Source organism: Chanos chanos, chromosome 1 (assembly GCF_902362185.1).
Source record: "Chanos chanos chromosome 1, fChaCha1.1, whole genome shotgun sequence".
Classification (NCBI taxonomy): Eukaryota; Metazoa; Chordata; class Actinopteri; order Gonorynchiformes; family Chanidae; genus Chanos; species Chanos chanos.
Window position 1 is genome coordinate 32,678,128 of NC_044495.1, and position 16,420 is coordinate 32,694,547.

At 41.9% G+C, this 16,420-nt stretch overlaps 2 protein-coding genes across 2 annotated transcripts; both read left to right on the plus strand.

The window, feature by feature from the left end:
- Positions 1–618: 618 nt before the first annotated feature.
- On the plus strand, positions 619–6,715 carry prpf19 (pre-mRNA processing factor 19). Its single transcript, XM_030781505.1, has 16 exons — positions 619–734; positions 1,080–1,229; positions 1,456–1,532; positions 1,721–1,862; positions 2,206–2,279; positions 2,447–2,512; positions 3,218–3,259; positions 3,439–3,513; positions 3,650–3,725; positions 3,869–3,978; positions 4,166–4,321; positions 4,678–4,747; positions 4,920–5,093; positions 5,279–5,361; positions 5,618–5,723; positions 6,433–6,715. Exons 1-16 carry the CDS (start codon positions 716–718, stop codon positions 6,528–6,530), a joined length of 1,518 nt encoding a protein of 505 aa, XP_030637365.1. The 5' UTR covers positions 619–715; the 3' UTR covers positions 6,531–6,715.
- An 825-nt stretch (positions 6,716–7,540) lies between these two features.
- tcirg1b (T cell immune regulator 1, ATPase H+ transporting V0 subunit a3b) lies at positions 7,541–16,383 on the plus strand. Its single transcript, XM_030769482.1, has 20 exons — positions 7,541–7,683; positions 9,493–9,612; positions 9,857–9,935; positions 10,266–10,414; positions 10,573–10,668; positions 11,013–11,201; positions 11,370–11,452; positions 11,565–11,658; positions 11,937–12,149; positions 12,426–12,576; positions 12,682–12,821; positions 13,151–13,308; positions 13,547–13,637; positions 13,912–14,030; positions 14,294–14,507; positions 14,622–14,735; positions 15,400–15,486; positions 15,630–15,750; positions 15,908–16,079; positions 16,215–16,383. The coding sequence occupies exons 2-20, from the start codon at positions 9,496–9,498 to the stop codon at positions 16,306–16,308; spliced, it is 2,481 nt and encodes an 826-aa protein (XP_030625342.1). The 5' UTR covers positions 7,541–7,683; positions 9,493–9,495; the 3' UTR covers positions 16,309–16,383.
- Positions 16,384–16,420: the final 37 nt, after the last annotated feature.

Below are 16,420 nucleotides of genomic sequence, written 5' to 3' on the forward strand. Positions count from 1 at the left end.
AAAACAAGGGTGGGTGTGCGTATGTGTATTCTTTCATACGCATATCAGTAATGCTTTTCACTCTGACAGCTGAGGCAGCAGTAAGCAGTAATCATGTTTGGAGTTAATAAAATGTCAGAAAATAATCAAGTCCCTGTTATGTTCTTCATCTATGTGTACACAAGTTGTTGTTGTTGTTGTTATTATTATTATTATTATTATTATTATTATTATTATTATTATTATTATTTCACCTGGTAATCAGTTGACAGTCAGTTTGTTTAAAGAAGCAATATGAATTTCATATTTTTCTTACTTTAGGTAACTCTTCAACTGAAAACAGATTAGAGGAGGACAAATTCGGGGGCAGCGCGATGTAACACTGACTAGACTTAATGAGAGCTTGTGACACGGATGTGGATCACATGGAGACGAAATCCTCCATGATTTAATAGGGTTCGTCAGTCTGGAGGAATTTGTCATTTGGTTAAACGTTTCACTGCAGAGTTCTTTTAAGTCAGTAGGTGGCGGTAATGCAACAGAAAGTTTTATTCAATTCAGGTCTTGGAGGACCTACCATCCCACAATGCAACAGCATTCAACTGAACCAAACGCGTGCACTGAAGAGAGACGCACGAAGTTGAATAAATTCCAAATATCACTAACGTTTGCGATTTGCTTGTGCAAATTTAAACTATACAAATAAGATATCTGGGGTGTTAACGGAGGCAAGAAGATGTCTTTGATTTGTGCAAGTAAGTCACAAACTCAGTTATTTTTTCCTAACTTTCATAGCAAGCTAAGTTGCTAAACTCATTCTAGTAGTAGTTCATGTTTTGCTTTTAAATTTCGCAGTTTCGCTAACTGTGCCGTCTCGACAAGTCTACAGTAAATAACATCGTTCGTTTTATCAGATAGAGAGTTTCAGCCCTTCGAGGCAATGTGTATCAGTAACTTAGCGAGCAGGAACTATAGAATAGCGGGCAAACAAATTGTGCATAAAACGGGAGCGGTATTAATTTAGTAAAACTGTGAAAGTATGTTTGTATAATGTTATGTTGGTTGTGTACTTTGAATGTTCACCCGCTCTCTCCTATTAGTCTCTAATGAGGTTCCTGAGCATCCGTGCGTATCTCCAGTCTCCAACCAAGTGTTCGAGCGCCGCTTGATCGAGAAGTACATTGCGGAGAACGGAGCAGATCCCATCAATGGGCAGCCGCTCTCCGAGGAACAACTTATCGACATCAAAGGTGAGTAGAAAACCCCGATTACATAAAATAACGTTCCTACAAGAAGTTCCAAGCACTGTTTGAAAATCTATAGTCTTGCAGGATTCTGTGAAATAAGTCGGCAGTTAATTCATCTTAACGACAGTGTCATAATATTCTCTGTAAAATCACTGTTCTGATTCTGCATCTGGTTTAGGAAAAAAGATCACATTGCATTAATACTTTTTTGGGATCTCTTCACTTGTAGTCTCTCACCCCATTCGGCCCAAAGCTCCCTCTGCCACCAGTATCCCTGCTATTCTCAAATCTCTTCAGGATGAATGGGTAAGTGATGAGGAACAAAAGGGGGGCTATTTGAACACATACAGTGGACACTAACAGTGAGAGGAAATTTCAGTAACCAACAATTCTCTTGTTGTTTAGGTAGTAGTAGTATGGCTGGACACCAGGAGTTCACAATGTTTGTCCAAGTCTTAAAATTCCTTCTCTCGCCCTCTCTCTCTTTCTTTCAGGACGCGGTGATGTTGCATAGTTTCACTTTGCGCCAGCAGCTGCAGACCACTCGTCAGGAGCTCTCTCATGCTCTGTACCAGCATGATGCAGCCTGCAGGGTCATCGCTCGGCTCACTAAAGAAGTCACTGCGGCCAGAGAAGGTAAGAGACACACACACACACATACACAGGTTGTGTGCTTGATTTAATAAAGTTACTCACACTGACTCTGTGTCAGATTTGATGCTGTCGAATGGTATTGTAAGGCGTTGGACGGAGGAGAGAAAACCTAAGCTTTGGATCAGAAAATGTCATTACTGTCAAATTTAATCACAGATCCTCTCATACATACACATGTCTATCACACTTTCATTTCTCTGTAGATTCTGGGAGAAATTAAAGTAGGTTAGGTGCATGTGTATGTATGAGAAAATTACACACAGAGGAATACGGAGATGCTTCTCTCACAGGGACTAATGACTTTCTCTTCCGTTTCTCCACACAGCTTTGGCCACGCTCAAGCCTCAAGCTGGACTGGTCGCCGCCCAGGCAGCTCCTGCCTCACATCTCACAGCCGTGGTCAGTGATTATTCTAAAGCTATCAGATATCAGGTGTAAAGTAAAAACGAGATCCGGTACATTCAGTTTATTGTTTTAATGTCATTTGTGGCTGCAAATATTTAAATTCTCTCTCTCACACACACTCTCTCTCTCTCTCTCTCTCTCTCTCTCTCTCTCTCTCACAGGGTGCAGGTGGAGAGCCTATGGAGGTTAATGAGCAGGTGGGAATGACTCCTGAGATCATACAGAAGGTACGTCAGCTCAAAACGCACAGTGATTAATATCACATTTACAGTGATTTCCAAATGCCTTAAGACTGCGGCAGCATATATATATATATATATATATATATTTATTTTTTGTTGTTGTTGTTGTTTTTTGTTTTGCATCTATGCATTCTTTCTTGGTAATGATGTACCAAACAGTTAATTTGTGTTTCTGATTCATTTGTTCTGACTTTGCCTCACGATAACCAGTTTCATTTGTATTGAGACATGTTTGACTCTTGTGTCGTCCAACCCAAACAACAGTTGTCCCCAAAGCCAAATACAAAGCTTAGAATCCAACTTCGACAGCTCTCTTCTAATGCATCCACTAACAGCAGAAACAGACACAGCTGTCTGCTCGTTAACTACTTGTCCTGGGAACCACGTACAGAAATGTGCTCTAAATGGGTCACCTGATTCGGACGAAAACACCCTTGAATTAAAGCAGACAGTCTGCACTTTAATCTTCCCAGTCTCATGGAATTATTTCAAATCCAGAGCGCTGTAGCACAAAGCCAGAACAATAAAAAAAAAATAGCCACAGTCTAAAGAGTTTTGGATTTTAAAGGCTCTGGTATATTAAATAGCTTTGGAATGCATTCAGTTTCATTACAGGGTGTGGAGTATCTATTGACTAGTATCACTTACTGATTTTAATCATATTAAACCTATGCGCTGTCTCACTTCCAGCTGCAAGACAAGGCCACGGTGCTGACGACAGAGAGAAAGAAGGTCAGAGATGGGTGGTTTATCATTCATTTGTTTTATCCATTCTTGTTTAGTACAGTTGTTATTGATGGTTGTTAGCGACAATTTATCTTTGCACTTGAATAGTCTTGAACATTTTAGACACCCAGAGGTTTTTCTCGTCTACTCAGATCTGCTTTCTCTTGCTCTTCTTCATTCCACAGAGAGGAAAGACTGTCCCGGAGGAGCTGGTCAGAGCTGAAGACCTCAGCAAATATCGCCAAATGGCTTCACATGTGGTGAGTATTTTTACTGTATGATTGTGAGTGTGCATGACTGTATGGGGAAAGAGCATATTACAGTACTGACACCTCACTCTTCTCTTTGTGTCTTTCTGTGTCTTACTCTTTCTCTCTCTGTCTCTCTCTCTCACAGGGTCTTCACAGTGCCAGCGTCCCTGGAATCCTTTCTTTGGACCTCTGCCCTACAGACACCAACAAAGTACTCACAGGTATACACACACACACATACACACGCACATACACCCCTCTCTCTTTTCCAGCCTATTTTTCACATCGGGCGTGGTCATTCCAGCTGAGTGGTCATTACTGTCAGTTGTGCACCCATGACCATTTCAGTGCTCTCTTTGTCTAGGCGGAGCGGATAAGAACGTGGTCGTGTTTGACCGCAGAGAGGAGCAGATTGTGGCCACTCTCAAAGGTCACACCAAAAAAGTCTCCTCTGTCATCTACCATCCATCTCAGGTAACCATGACGATATATGGACACGGACGTGCATGCACGTGCGTGTGTACACACACACACACACTCACAAACCAAATTTACTGTCCATCTTAAATAACTGTGACAACATATGAAGCCTCAGCCTAACTGCTTACCTCAATTCAACAACCCCCGCCCCCAATTCCTCTCTCCTTCTCCCTCTCCTCAGTCGGTGGTGTTTTCGGCATCTCCAGACAGCACTATCCGTGTGTGGTCTGTGGCGGCAGCTAACTGTGTTCAGGTGGTACGAGCTCATGAGGCAGGGGTGACTGGCCTCTCTCTCCATGCTACTGGAGACTACCTGCTCAGCTGTTCTGAGGACCAGGTAACACACAGACACACACACACACACACACACACACACACACACACACAGACAGACTTGTTCATTGTATGTTGAAGTGACCCAGATACCATAAAGTAATATTGACTACAAGCAATCAAGATCTCAGAGGGGAAGTAAAAAAAGACACCAGTGATGATCCATCAGTCTTTCCACAGTGTCAAAGACTGTGTTTCCCATGACCGTTACAATGTCATCCTTGTCTGGGTCTTTTATAAACTTGAGGACAGCATGTGACACAATGTCATGGCTATCAGATACAGTGTGGTTTTTTTTTTTTGGTTTTTTAAAATATGTACATCTCTCTCTCTCTCCCCCTCCTGTGTTCCTCTCCTCAGTATTGGGCCTTCTCTGACATCCAGACAGGCCGTGTTCTGACTAAAGTCACTGATGAGACAGCTGGATGTGGTATGTGGTTCTACTTCCAAAAGGACTTAGTTTAGTAAACACAGATGCACTTTTACCTATCCACCCACTTAACCTCACTCAAATCTCTGCTAACTTCCTGTCTGTCTAACCTCTTCTTTTTTTCTTTTTTCTTCTTTTTCCTTTTTTGGTTCTCTACCTGGTTTCCCCTCAGCGCTGACATGTGCGCAGTTCCACCCCGATGGTTTGATTTTTGGCACTGGCACGGCAGACTCTCAGATTAAGATTTGGGATCTGAAGGAACGCACAAACGTGGCAAACTTCCCTGGCCATTCAGGCCCAGTCACCTCCATTGCCTTCTCTGAGAACGGATACTACCTGGCTACAGGTCAGTGAGCCCCGCGTCACCCCGACTGTCTGCACTCTCAGAATGTCTCGTCTGGGCTCAGATTTGTGTGTGTGTGTGTGTCTGTTTTTATTAACTTGTCTTTCTCCACAAACCCTGTCTCTTCTCTCTCTCTCTCTCTCTCTCTCTCTCTCTCTCTATTTCTCTGTGTGTTTTCATTTCTACAGGAGCTCAGGACAGCTCACTGAAGCTGTGGGATCTTAGAAAACTGAAGAACTTCAAGACTATCACCCTGGACAGCGACTATGAGGCATGACCACACACACACAACACACACACACACACACACGTGCAACACACACAAACACATATATCAGTGTGACATATTGCACAGCTTCTGTGCACATAATTAAAAACAGCAGGTTCAGTCAGACTATTCTAAGAACATGCTTGAGGCTGCTCAAAACGGACCTCTTAAGGACTTCCTTTGTGTCGTAGAGTTACTGAGTAAAGGTGAAAGTAACGTGTTGTTTGTGGTACTAACAGATCCTGCTTCTTCTCCTCAGGTGAAGTCTCTGGTGTTTGATCAGAGTGGTACATACCTGGCTGTGGGTGGATCAGACATCAGAGTTTACATATGTAAACAGTGGTCCGAAGTCCTCAACTTCACCGGTGAGAAAAACAACCCTCACAGGCCTATTCATGTTTAATCTTGGTCTCACCAATGAAAAACAGCGCTCACACAGCTTCATATTAATAATCTCTCTTATCAGTGAGAAAAGTAACTATCCTACATCACTTCCAATTACAGTCTCTGTCTCGCTGATGAGAACAACCTCAAAGACGCATACCTGTACTATTTTTAGTGAATGAAATTGTCAGCCATCACACCTCATACTGGACCTGATGTGTCATTGTATTTTTTTTTTGAGCGTCTCAATAGGCAAATTCTGTAAACAGTGAAAAATTGTCTAGCAGACGGCTGTTATGTCTTTTCATCAAAAAGTTTCATGTAATTAAACAGGGTCCTCCTTATCAGACCAGGAAACCTAAGCTTACCTCAGCTTCATTTTTTTGAAGCCTGAAACATCTATAACTTCTGCTCTGTGTATTAGCTGTCTGTAGTGATGGCACACACACACACACAATCTGTCTCACACCCACATGGGCTGTTAGGAACACAGAAACTCACAGACCATAATGTAGATACACACACATGCTCACAGAGCATTCATAATCAAACTTAAACTTGCACACACACACACACACACACACATACAGAGCATATGTGTCTGTAAGTCATTCTGAATGACAGGTTATGAATCATTTGTCTTTTTTTTTTTTTTTTTACCCCGTTCCTTCTCTCTTTTCCTCCTGGCAGATCATACTGGTCTTGTGACAGGTGTGGCCTTTGGTGAGCATGCTCAGTTCCTGTCCTCTGTAGGAATGGACAGAAGCCTCAAGTTTTACAGCCTGTAAAGTGAAAGACAAGAAGAGAGTGGGAGGATCAGAAGAGGAGAAGCGGAAAATTCAGCATGATTGATTTGTTGACCCTTCTGTTATGAATTCATGTGGTGGGAAGGTGGAAATTGTGGTGATGTGCTTCTTTGCTCACAGAACAAGAACTTGAATTTTCCTCCAGTCATGAAATCTGTGCATAGGACCCCCCCACCCCACCCCGCTCTACATACACACACACACACACACACACACACACACACGCACATGTATACCCAGATAAATGCTGTTGAAAGTACTGAGTGAGAATTAACTTGTCAGGATGAATTATGGGGGAACAGTTGCATTAATATCCCTCTCTTAACAAATGCTCTAATGAAACAAGTTGCTATTTCTTTTTTTGGTGTATATTTTGTGGCAAGTCATTTTAATGAAATGTGAATTTCAGGTTATCAGCTGTACTTTCTTTTTCTCATGTCTAATTTGCATAGAACTGCTGAAACAAGGATATATGAGCCTCCTTTCCTTTAATCCCAGTACACAATATGTCTGGATCTGTAAATTGCAATTATCAGTATTGATGTGACCTAAATAAACATTTAAGTGTTTTGTAATACGTGTGTCACTATTTTCCACCAATTTAACCGATCTTTCTGTTCAAGTTTTGTTTCGTAAATTGCTGCAAGAAATATCACTTGGGAGAAGTATGTTTCTTTTTGACGAGGAGAAAACCGTGGTGTTAGGCAATGCAACAGCACCGTGTACCCAGGCTAATAGCCAAAACGGAAAATTGTGTCAAATACTTTCATCAATATGTTACATGGATAGCATTGCGTATGTAAACGGTTCCTGACGGTTTTACTGTTACATAACTTCTGAGGAGAAATCTTCCTGGGACCCCGGGTATAAAATGAATTATTTGTCGAAGAGAGATGGTCTCAACGTCCATTATCACGTGAATGACTGAAGTAACGTGACGTGGAAAGAAACGGGAAGTCGGCGAGCGATGACTGGCTGTGGTCGCAGTGAAGTTCTACTAATGAGCTGTTGTATGCGTTTCTATGTTAAAGCCTTATGAAAAATTGCTGGACTTGACAGACCCCGTTCTTAGAGAGGGAACTATTGGGAAGAGCCGGACTTGCTCTCATAGGTGTTAGTGTTCTGCTATTTGCGGGTAAGTTTGAACCTTAAGTTAGGTAAGTTTGTTGACTTTGAGGGTTTACGATTGTTTGGGATCTCGGTGGTCTCTTGTTATTTGGCCGTTGAAACACAAAAGATTACAATCAAATGGTTTCAGTATTGAGCATACGAAGAAGTTAACAACAGGCTCTTTATTTTGTTTCCCTGACAAATAGATTTGTACTTTTAGTACTTTTAAAGGCGAAGGTCAATGTTAGTCAGTAAAGGTGGTTACCTGTGCGTTATTGGCTACCTGTGCGTTATTGTTGCTCATGTGGCCAGATGTTTGTGGTTTCAATTCGTTAAACTGGGCGAAATGTGCGTGACAGTGGGCCTGCGTTGCAGTAAAAGTCAAGGTCTTTGTTTAAAATTTTTGTGGCAGAGGAATTAGGACTGTCAAAGTTAAAACTCAAAGGAGAAAGCTCACAAAATTAATCTAATGTAAGTTTTGAAATATTACAGACGAGTCTCGGTTTCTCCTTCGCAGGTATACTTGCCCTTTACTTGGTTAGCCGCATCAAGGATGGAAATTCCGTTGTTCTAAAATCTTGTGCTCTGTCAAAAAAGTAGGAAGTGGCCTTCCCCATTTTCCTGCTGAAATGTACACATCTATAATGTCAACACTAAAGTGTGACAGTCAAAAGCAGTATCACTTCTCTCACCCTATTGCTACAATTTTGGAAGCTGTTTGCAGAGTGTCCAAAATTATGAAAGAAACACAGGAAAATTCAACCGTAACGGTTACCAACAGCTGTTGTATTGTTAGGTGCTTAGGCTGAATTTCTAATGTATCTCATTGATGGGTTCAATGATTTATTGGGATTCTTGACCATAAAAAAACTGATCCGAGGTTTCGTTTAAGTCTAGTCTGCTAAATGAATAAATGGAAGTGTCAAGCGCAGGTCTGGGGTCTGAAGTTGTTATGGAGGTTTATGTATCTAGGCCTTAAGCTATTGGCAAAGTTTTTTTTGAGTTGTTTTGCTTTAGGCTGCTGGATTAAAAATATTGTATACTTAGGGTAGAGTGAATATTTGGGCATTTGGGTTAATTTAGTGTGCAGAGGTTGTAAAAACATCTCTGTGTTTCATCTTTTGAGTTTCACTCTTGTAATCTCCTGTTTTTTGTTGTTTTTTTTTTGTTTTTGTTTTTTTATAGTGTCTGATCTCTCTTTTTCTTTTGTACACCAAAAGTCCCTGGTCATTTGCATATGCTTTCTTATTTGTTTACTCCACCGCCTGACAACCTGGGGGGTGTGGGGAGGTAGGGGGTGGGGGTTGAATTTCATCAGAAAAATCACATTTTCTTCATAGCATTGTGCTCCAGAGACATATTTAAAGACGGGTTTCTGTAGAACCAAGTTTACTTAACCCAGATTGATATAGAGTCAGGGTCCAGGTTGAAGGTTGGTGTTATTATCAGAAACTAAGACTAGATTTTCCTCAGTCTGTCAAATGCTCATGGAGGTCATGTGATTTGGGCAATGACTTGGTTTCCCCAAGACACTGAGGGAACTGAGTGATGCAGTGTTAGTGACACTGGCAATAGCTTGTTCTTAATTTGTGATGGTGTAGACAGAGGCTCCACTGATGTGCAAGATTTTCTAACCATGTCGGCACACGCTCAGTTTAGAATGTATGAGAGATTCACACACAGCTGATGGCTACTTTTTTTTTATGTCTTTCATTTGTTTTTCACTGTCTCAGTTCACTTTTATAACCCTTATCTCTCTGTCTGTGTCTGTCTCTGTGTGTGTCTCTCTCTGTCTGTATCTGTCTCTGTGTCTCTCTCTCTCTGTCTCTCTCAGATCATGGGGTCGATGTTCCGTAGTGAGGAAGTGTGTCTAGTGCAGCTCTTTCTTCAGTCTGGCTCAGCGTATAACTGTGTCAGTGAACTGGGGGAACTGGGTATTGTTGAATTCAGAGATGTAAGAAACCCTCTTTCTCCCTTTAAACATTTTGTTTCTAATGAAATACACAAACACAATTGCATTACAGCCTTATTAGCATTGTATGTTAACTGGCATCATTAATATAGTCTTGTGTTCCTGCAGTGCATAAGCATAACTTTGGCTCTTTGTTTTCTTTCAGTTTTCCTTTCATCAAAGAATCTTGACTGTTTTACCGGTGTGTAGGCAATGCAAAATAATATTCTACCTCTCTTTAATGCAGTTGAATCCCAATGTAAATGCCTTTCAAAGAAAGTTTGTGAGTGAAGTGAGGAGATGTGAAGAGTTGGAGAAGACATTTGGTAAGTGCCTCAAACTACATTTCCCATCAGCTTCCAGAGACAGAGCAATGTGCCTCTATAGTGCAATCTACAGTGTGATTAGTGTGACCCATTTAATGAAAATATCTTAGATTAATTGATCCTATTTAGTGTATTGACAGTGTTATATTGTATAGTTTGTGAAGGTTAGTCACCTTCTTGTCTTGTCAGGTAATAAGTCATAAATCACAGTTGCATTATGTAATGAAAAGTTGTTAAAACATTGCAAAAATGTCATCTTGTTCCTCTTTGTTCTCCTCCCCAATTCACATCTGCACATTTGCACACACACACACACACACACACATGCAGCATTTTTGGAGCAGGAGATTGGGCGCTCACTGTCTCCCACTCTGCGGACTCCTCTGCAGCCCCCTGTTCTGACTCCTCCTGCACCTCAGCCCAGGGAGTTACTCACCATAGAGGAGGAGAGTGAACGGCTGGCCCGCGAGTTGAAAGAGGTGCGTTTGCTACCGCACGCTTTTTCTGTCAAGCTTTTCATTCAGTCTGGAATATTTGCACTCGGCTTATTTTGAATTATGCATAAGGATACTCAAAGGCCTGGTAACATTCAGAACATGATGGTATAGCATTATTGCTATTTACTGTGTTGTTGCAGGTGTCCAGGAACAGAGACAGCCTCCGAGCTCAGCTCAACCAGCTGTGTCAATACAAGGGAGTTCTCACTCAGACACACTCTCTCACTTCCTCCCAGGTGACAACTACATCTCACATTATCTCCCTGCCTTTATTAATAGACTATGGGTTAAAACTGTGATTCCCCTCTTTACGAGTTTTTAAAGCATAACTGCACTTTCCATCATTCTTCTCTGTCTCACTAGAACAATAACCCCCATTCTTTCTTTCTTTCTTTCTTTCTTTCTTTCTTTCTTTTTCTCACGGCCTTAAGTAATTTGAACTCCCTGCACAACTTTAAACATAGATTCAGGCATCAGTTCACTATTGATTGTAAGCTCTATGTACCTCTACTGGCATATTCACAAGCACTAATTGTCTCGTGTGTATGTGCTTGTGTGTGCATCTATGTGTATCTTTCAGGCTCCGCCCCCTTCATTTGACCAAGGTAACATAATTGACAATCGGCAAGATGTTAAACTCAGTTTTGTCGCGGGCGTGGTACACCCGTGGAAGGTCCCCTCCTTTGAGAGGTTGCTATGGCGAGCGTGCCGTGGTTACATCATTGTGGACTTCAAAGAGATGGAGGAAAAACTGGAACACCCTGACACTGTGAGTGGAGAGGGTGGGGCATGGGAGGGGAATAGGCAGAGGCATATACACAAAACAGTTGTCATATGTTCATGGTTAAAAGCTTTAGCACCATTTTAACCAATGTAACGCTTTGCACACGCATGTCCATGTGTAGCAGTATATGAATGCTTTTATTCTGGGCTGCAGGGGGAAATGATACAGTGGACAGTGTTTCTGATCTCGTACTGGGGTGATCAGATTGGACAAAAAGTGAAGAAGATCTGTGATTGGTGAGCTCCTCTGTCTGACTCCTTCTCTGTGTTCTTTGTATTTTAGCTATGAGTGTTATTTATGATTTCATTAATTTTTCTTTCTTTGTTTTTGGGCTACACCCATACACAGTTTCCACACACAGACCTTTGCATATCCTGAAAGCCAAACAGACAGAGAAGAGGTGCTTGATGGCCTGAGGGGCAGAATAGAAGATATTAAATCAGTGAGTGACATTTTTCAATCATTTAATTAAGATAACTCCATCAAACAGATGCCAGTAAACTGGCCATTCATTGCTGCTTGTCACAGATACATTTTGGAAATATTAGAAACAAAAGCAAATTAGACACAAACCAGTACAGAACTTTTGTAATCTGTGCAACTTGTGATTGAACTCTTCTTTCCTATGAACATCCCTTTTTCCATAGAAGGTCATTCTAACTAATGTGTCATTCTGTCTCTCTCTCTCTCTCTCTCTCTCTCTGTCTGTCTCTGTCTCAGGTGATGGGGCAGACAGAGCAGTATCTGCAGCAGCTGCTGGTGCAAGCTCTGGCCGTCGTGCCTCAGTGGCGTGTGCGAGTGCAGAAGTGTAAGGCTGTGCAGATGGTTCTGAATCTGTGCAGTCCCTCTGTGACGGAGAAGTGTCTCATCGCAGAGGCCTGGTGCCCCGTCAGCCAACTGCCAGCACTGCAGAGTGCCCTCAGAGAAGGAGGGGTGTGTGTTTATTTGTGTGTGTCATTGACAGAGTGAGAGGATGAATGGAAAACAACAGGAAGAGAAGTTCCACATATAGAAAAGATAAGGGAAAGGAAATGGAAGGACAGAAAGAGAAATATTGAATGTGTAGAGATGAGAAGAGAGGAGATCTGAGGAGTCAGTGAGAGAACTAATGCTGTACAGTTACGTTAACAGTTAGAAGACAGTTTCTAATACTGTACTGCATGTGTGTCATATTGTTCTTTTTTTTATTGGTGTGTGTTTCTCTGTCAGAGAAAGAGTGGGAGTGGTGTAGATTCATTCTACAACCGTTTGCCAGCCAACACCTCCCCTCCCACCCTGTTTCCCACCAATGCCTTCACCGCTGGCTTCCAGAACATTGTCGATGCTTATGGGGTGGCCAGCTACAGAGAGGTCAACCCAGGTAACACACACACATACACATACACATACACACACACATACATCAGACAGTGCATAACCCACAACTTCTCTCTTTTCCTGTCCCCCCGTGTGTGTGTGAGAATAGCTGTGTATACCATAATTACCTTCCCGTTCCTATTTGCGGTTATGTTTGGGGATGTGGGTCACGGTCTCCTCATGGCTCTGGCCGCTCTGTGGATGATTCTGGAGGAGAAAGATCCAAAACTGAGGAACAATACCAATGAGGTGTGTAGATGTGTATGCCCACATGAACAACAATAACACACACACACACACACACACATACACACGGACCTTACATCCTTCTCTGTGGTGTTAATGTGATGGGTGTAGGACTCGTTTGCTGGCTAAAATAAATCTTAATCATAGAATTTATGTTCAGAATACAGTTTAAAGCAGGACTAGGTTTAACCTGTTTCTGAGAAGTTGGCCTATTGTGCAACTGCAGTCTTTCCGTAGTTATTGTGCTCTATTTAAGAATGGATAGTGAAGTAACTATAACTTGCTGGCTTGTAATCTCTCTCTCTCTCTCTCTCTCTCTCTCTCTCTGTCAGATTTGGCGTATGATGTTTGGAGGGCGGTATTTGATTCTGTTGATGGGCCTTTTCTCCATCTATACTGGGGCCATTTATAATGAATGCTTCAGTAAAGGCCTCAGTACATTCTCCTCTGGCTGGCATGTCGAACCCAATGCTAAATACTACAACTGGACGTAGGTTGCACTCACACACACTCACACATGCTCACATATACTTGTACATCTCCACATGTTCTCATGCGTACTGAACCGCACATCCCCACATGCACTCAGAGGTACTCACACACACTCACAACCACAACACTACAACTGGATGTAGGTTACACACTTATACCCCCACACACACACACACACACACAGAATTTCTTTCTATTTTTCTGTCTGTTTTTCTCACTCTCTCTTTCTCTATCAGTGACGAGACATTCATAAATAATCAGTACCTCAGTTTGGACCCAAATGTCACTGGTGTTTTCACTGGTCCCTATCCCTTTGGCATTGATCCGGTAAGTCACTAAAACCTCTTTTCTTTCTAAAAGAAGCAGATGTGTCAGATTTACATTTCATGGTACTCCTAATGTTTGTTTGTGAGTGTCAAGCCCCTAATGTGGCATTAAACAACATTAAACAAAAGAACAGAGGATGTTGTTGTTTTGTTTAGAGTGCACTGAATCATTTTAACCCATTTATATGTGACTACCATGAAACTGTGGCCTGTAAATTGGAATACACAGTCTAATATGGCAGTGGTGGTAATGATGCTTTTTTGGCTCTGCACAGATCTGGGGCCTGGCCAACAATCACCTGACGTTCCTGAACTCGTATAAAATGAAGATGTCTGTCATCATCGGAATCATCCACATGAGCTTTGGAGTCTGTCTGTCCTTCTTTAACTACCTGTGAGTCCGTCAGACTTGTTCCTCATGTCTTATTTTACAGGCTGCTTTTGTTTGATTTCGAATAAGCCCAGTTCTGCATTTTAAGGATGTTCGAACTCGGATTGTCTGCCCAATATGACGCAATATTACAGGAATCTGGATCTGAGAAAGCAACATGAATTTTCTGTTTTTTTGTGTCATAACGTCATAATAATTACCCCCCCCCCCCCCCCTTTCTCTCTCTCTCTCTCACTCTCTCACTCTCACTCTCACTCATTGTGCAGGCACTTTGGGCATGTGAGCAGTATTTTCCTGGTGCTGATTCCTGAGCTGTGTTTTATGCTGTGTCTCTTTGGCTATCTGGTCTTCATGATCATCTATAAATGGATTGCTTACGGCCCTGTGCACTCAAACTCAGCGCCCAGCATACTCATTCACTTCATAGACATGTTCCTGTTTGCTGAGAACAAGGACAATCCACCTCTCTATCATGGCCAGGTCAGCCTTCTCCCTCTGTCAAGTGGTTTGGCTCCCGTAATATTAGATGTTCGTGTTAAATTAAAGTTAATGTTTGTGTATGTTAGAGTAATATATTTTGGTCTCTCTCTGCAGGAGATTGTACAGAAGGTCCTGGTCGTGGTAGCTTTATGTTCGGTTCCTGTGTTGTTGCTTGGAAAACCCGTCCACGATTACATTGCACACAAGAGGAGGAGACGGCAGTACTCTGTGAGTGTGTGTGTTTGTGTTTCCGTTAGTGACGGATCGTTTATAAATACCTGGCTAATTATTTACATCGCTTTTATTAAATGTAGAAAAACCATATACGCCTTTGGAAGGGTTTGCCACATTGCTCCCTTATTTATATATCATGCCATTTTTTTTGGGAGAGTTAGAGAGATTTGAAAAAGTTCTTAGGACAAAGCTAAATATTGAACAGGGTGTTTAAGTGCTGATTAAGTGCTGATTAAGACTCAGGAGTGTGTAAAGAAGGAGTGTCTGTATGGAAGAAGAAACAGAGCGGGAGAGAGAAGCGCCTCCTTGCACTCCCTCTTCACTTCAACCCCATGTGTCCTCTTACATTAGTGACAGTGTAAACCTGTGAACAGACTAAAAATAGTCAGGAAATGTTAATGAAAGTCACACTTGAGACGCTATCCAAAGTTTTCAAAGTTATTTTGATAAGATCATTAAACTTCACATCTCTCCGGGAGCTGTATTGATTAACTGTATTTTTTTTTTTTGCTGTAACAATGAGCCTACTTAAATCATATAACAGTTTACAACATGTTTTTTCTTGCATGAATGGTTAATTTATCATTTCCAGGTATGAAGGCCAGTCTGTATGTATACCTGCTCTCAACGGCATTGCGGTCTCACTCTTGTTTTACAGGGAGAACGGCGCCCTCTGCTGGCAGAGAATGGCTCCATCAACGCACACCCTGGAGAGATGGAGAGTGGAGGAGAAAAAGAAGAAGAAGTGAGAGATATTGAGAGAACTACACCAATGTGTAGAATTTGTTTTTGCCATGTCACATGCCTGCACCACCCACATTTTTCTCTTGTGTCTATTTTTGCTCCAATCAGTCATCCCCTGTCTCTCCCTTTGTTATTTTTTACTAGGAGTTTGATGTGCCAAATGAGTTCATGCATCAGGCTATTCATACTATAGAGTACTGCCTGGGCTGCATCTCCAACACTGCCTCCTACCTACGACTGTGGGCCCTCAGTCTGGCTCATGCTCGTGAGTGTCTGTCTGTGTCTGTGTCTGTGTGTGTATGTGTGCGTGTGCGTACGCGCACACTTATATGTTTGTACGTCTGTACGTGTTTCTTACATTTCTGTGATGGGTTATATAGTTCTGTGTATGTTCTAACTGTGTGTGCGTGTGTGTATTGCAGAGCTGTCTGAGGTATTGTGGGTGATGGTTATGCGGATCTCCTTTTCCAGTAAGAGCTATATAGGCTCCATAATTCTGGTTGTTATTTTTGCCGCCTTTGCTGTGCTGACTGTCTCTATCCTACTAATCATGGAGGGCCTTTCAGCCTTCTTACATGCTCTGAGACTTCACTGGTAAGGCTTTCATACACATACACACACCAACATGCACAAATTTTAGCTTCCTTAAGAGATATACATTTACCCATAATCCTGGGCCTTTCAGATATTCAGTAAGAATTCTTTCTTTCTCTCTCTCTCTTTTTTCAGGGTGGAGTTCCAGAACAAGTTCTATAGTGGAACAGGCTACAAACTCAGCCCATTCTCATTTACTTCCATAATCAGTGGCTCATCGGTTAATTAGCACAGTTGTGTGTCGCATGACAAATCGTTATCTTCATTCAGAATTCTTGATTATTGTTTCTGCACCTGGAGTCTGTAATCATTTCAAATTTTGATATTTGTTTTATTTTAAA

Excerpts from the sequence above, each read along its gene's own strand:
- tcirg1b (XM_030769482.1), top strand. The coding sequence starts at position 9,496 with ATGGGGTCGATGTTCCGTAGTGAGGAAGTGTGTCTAGTGCAGCTCTTT. Across the intron at positions 11,202-11,369 it reads AACTGGAACACCCTGACACT|GGGGAAATGATACAGTGGAC; the intron begins GTGAGTGGAGAG and ends TCTGGGCTGCAG. Across the intron at positions 14,736-15,399 it reads GGAGGAGACGGCAGTACTCT|GGAGAACGGCGCCCTCTGCT; the intron begins GTGAGTGTGTGT and ends CTTGTTTTACAG.
- prpf19 (XM_030781505.1), top strand. Across the intron at positions 4,322-4,677 it reads TCAGCTGTTCTGAGGACCAG|TATTGGGCCTTCTCTGACAT; the intron begins GTAACACACAGA and ends TCCTCTCCTCAG. Across the intron at positions 5,724-6,432 it reads CGAAGTCCTCAACTTCACCG|ATCATACTGGTCTTGTGACA; the intron begins GTGAGAAAAACA and ends TCCTCCTGGCAG.